At 45.0% G+C, this 2500-nt stretch overlaps 1 protein-coding gene across 1 annotated transcript in view; it reads right to left on the minus strand.

Moving 5' to 3' along the window:
• The window catches only part of slc39a11 (solute carrier family 39, member 11), a gene marked incomplete at its 5' end in the record, with an annotated part of 24084 nt that overhangs the window by 11749 nt on the left and 9835 nt on the right, over positions 1–2500 (minus strand). Inside the window, one exon of the mRNA XM_080840604.1 lies at positions 416–557. Within this exon, the coding sequence (XP_080696730.1) occupies positions 416–557 (142 nt within the window). The remainder of the gene's footprint in view (positions 1–415; positions 558–2500) is intronic.

The raw sequence follows: 2500 nt of genomic DNA on the forward strand, positions 1-2500 counted from the left end.
GCAAAGCAAGAGAAACACCGATTGGAACATGAATCACACTGATCAGAGTAGATAAGAGGAGGAGGGGGGGGGGCAATCAGAAGCGGTGTCACTCAGAGGTACAGGAGCACTACACTCGCGTGTGTCTGTGTCTGTGTCTGTGTCTGTGTCTGTGTCTGTGTCTGTGTCTGTGTCTGTGTCTGTGTCTGTGTCTGTGTCTGTGTCTGTGTCTGTGTCTGTGTCTGTGTCTGTGTCTGTGTCTGTGTCTGTGTGTGGTTTATAGGTGTTGTACAGTCTGGTGCCCTAGTCAATGAGGGTTCCTGGTGGTCGGGTCAGAGTTCAGAGGTGAGGGTCGTGGTGATGGGTGTGTCGGGGTCAGAGTTCAAAAGGTGAGGGTCGTGGTGATGGGTGTGTGGGGATGAGAGTTGAGGCTTGCCTGGGTAAGCTCCGCCTCTACCTATCCTAATTGACAGCTCCTGGGCATCTGTGGGCGTGGCTAGGAAGTCTTCCTGCTTCTCTTTGGTCAGTTTGGCTTCAGGGGAGAGGGCCAGAGCAACATGAGGGTCCGCCCCCACTCCCTGCAAACACAAACAAACATCATCAAAACAACAACACACACACACTTTGAACATCATCTAACCCAACACTCATCTTTACACAAACACAAACGCACACGCACACATGCACACACGACACTATATGGTTTTGGTCATAATTAATATGCCTCTGACTGGGTTAAGATTGAACTGAGAGAATCTGAAGAACTGTGAAGAGCAAAGTGTGTGTTTGAGTGTCGATGTGTGTGTGTGTGTGTGTGTCTGTGTGTGTGTGTGTTCATCTATTTTTACCTAATCAGCCAATACACAAAAGGATTAACATGGTAAATGTTTGCTTTTGTCTATGTGTGTGTGTGTGTGTCTGTGTGTGTGTGTGTAATGCTGGGATACAGAGGAGGTTATCTGCCTGTGGCCTTCTCTTATGTGTGTGTGTGTGTGTGTGTGTGTGTGTGTGTGTGATGATAATTTTATTAGTAAGCGTTGTGTCATTCTCATGTCTCATTTGTTTAAACGCCCAAAACAAACACACATGCTCGTACACACACACACATACACACACACACACATACACACACATCTACATAAACAAAACACACACACATGCATTTACACACACACACACACACACACATCTAAATAAACAAAACACACACACACTCTCACATCTACATAAACAAAAACACACACACATGCACGTACACACACATCTATATAAACAAAACACACACACATGCACGTACACAAACACTTACACATACATCTCCAGGGTTCCCACGCTTGCCTTGAAAAAAAACCTCCTGATCCTCATGCTACCTCCTGATTTTCCAGGTACCATATAAAGTGATGATCTATAGGCCCCTGAAGCCCCCCCCTTCCATCACACACACAACCCCCTAGAACACCTGACTACTTACTTGATTTAAAAGATGTGTCAGTCAAGTCTACATTGTAAATGCTTAGAGATTATGTCTTTTTTTTTTATAATATTCATGCATGAAATAATGCAACAAGCTGTAGATGAACAATCAACTGTGAGGTTGACCTATGCTAGAAGTTGGCTAGAAGTCTCTCTCTCTCCCTACACCGATCCCCTGCCTCTCTCTCTCTCTCTCTCTCTCTCCCTACACCGATCCCCTGTCTCTCTCTCCCTTCACCGATCCCGTTACTCTCACCCCAGTGTGCTGGTGTAAGGCCCTCAGAAAGCAGTGTGCTGGTGTAAGGCCCTCAGAAAGCAGTGTGCTGGTGTACGGCCCTTAGGGACACGTTTCTAACCCAGCTCCCATGGCCCTCTCTTCCTCCCGTCCCTGCTGAGACCTGCATGTGCTTGCTAACCATCATTAATGAATCCACATTCAAAACAAACTCCCCTAAATGTGGTGAATAACACGGTTTTAGGAAAAGTCAATGAGTAAAACTGCATATGGGGATCAAACATAGTTCTAGTATTTTAAAAGCAAGGTAAAAATCAGCAAGTTGCAGCCAGCTAGTTAGCAAGATTGCACTGCTTACTACCTAACATTGATAAACCCAGGTTTACTGCACAGTTAAAACAATAACCCTAACTTGCGTAAGATGTTTCAGTGTAGATGTCAAGGCTCCCATGTTGGCTGGGAAATGTATGTATTTGACCCTTCTATTGAGATCGCGAGTAACGTTTCTTGGCTATATTCCCTAAACAAAGCACACACACATGCACATACACATCTACATAAACAAAACACACACACATGCACGTACACAAACATCTACATAAACAAAACACACACATGCACGTACACACACACATCTACATAAACGAAACACAAACACACACATCCACGTAAACAAAACACACACACACACCACACACACATCTACATAAACAACACACCACACACACCACACACACACACACACACACACACACACACACACAGAGAAGGTTGGCTGGGTAAGACGACATTGAACAAGGACAGAAGGGTCAC

The sequence above is a fragment of the Sprattus sprattus genome, assembly GCF_963457725.1.
Source record: "Sprattus sprattus genome assembly, chromosome: 6".
In the NCBI taxonomy this organism is placed as follows: Eukaryota; Metazoa; Chordata; class Actinopteri; order Clupeiformes; family Clupeidae; genus Sprattus; species Sprattus sprattus.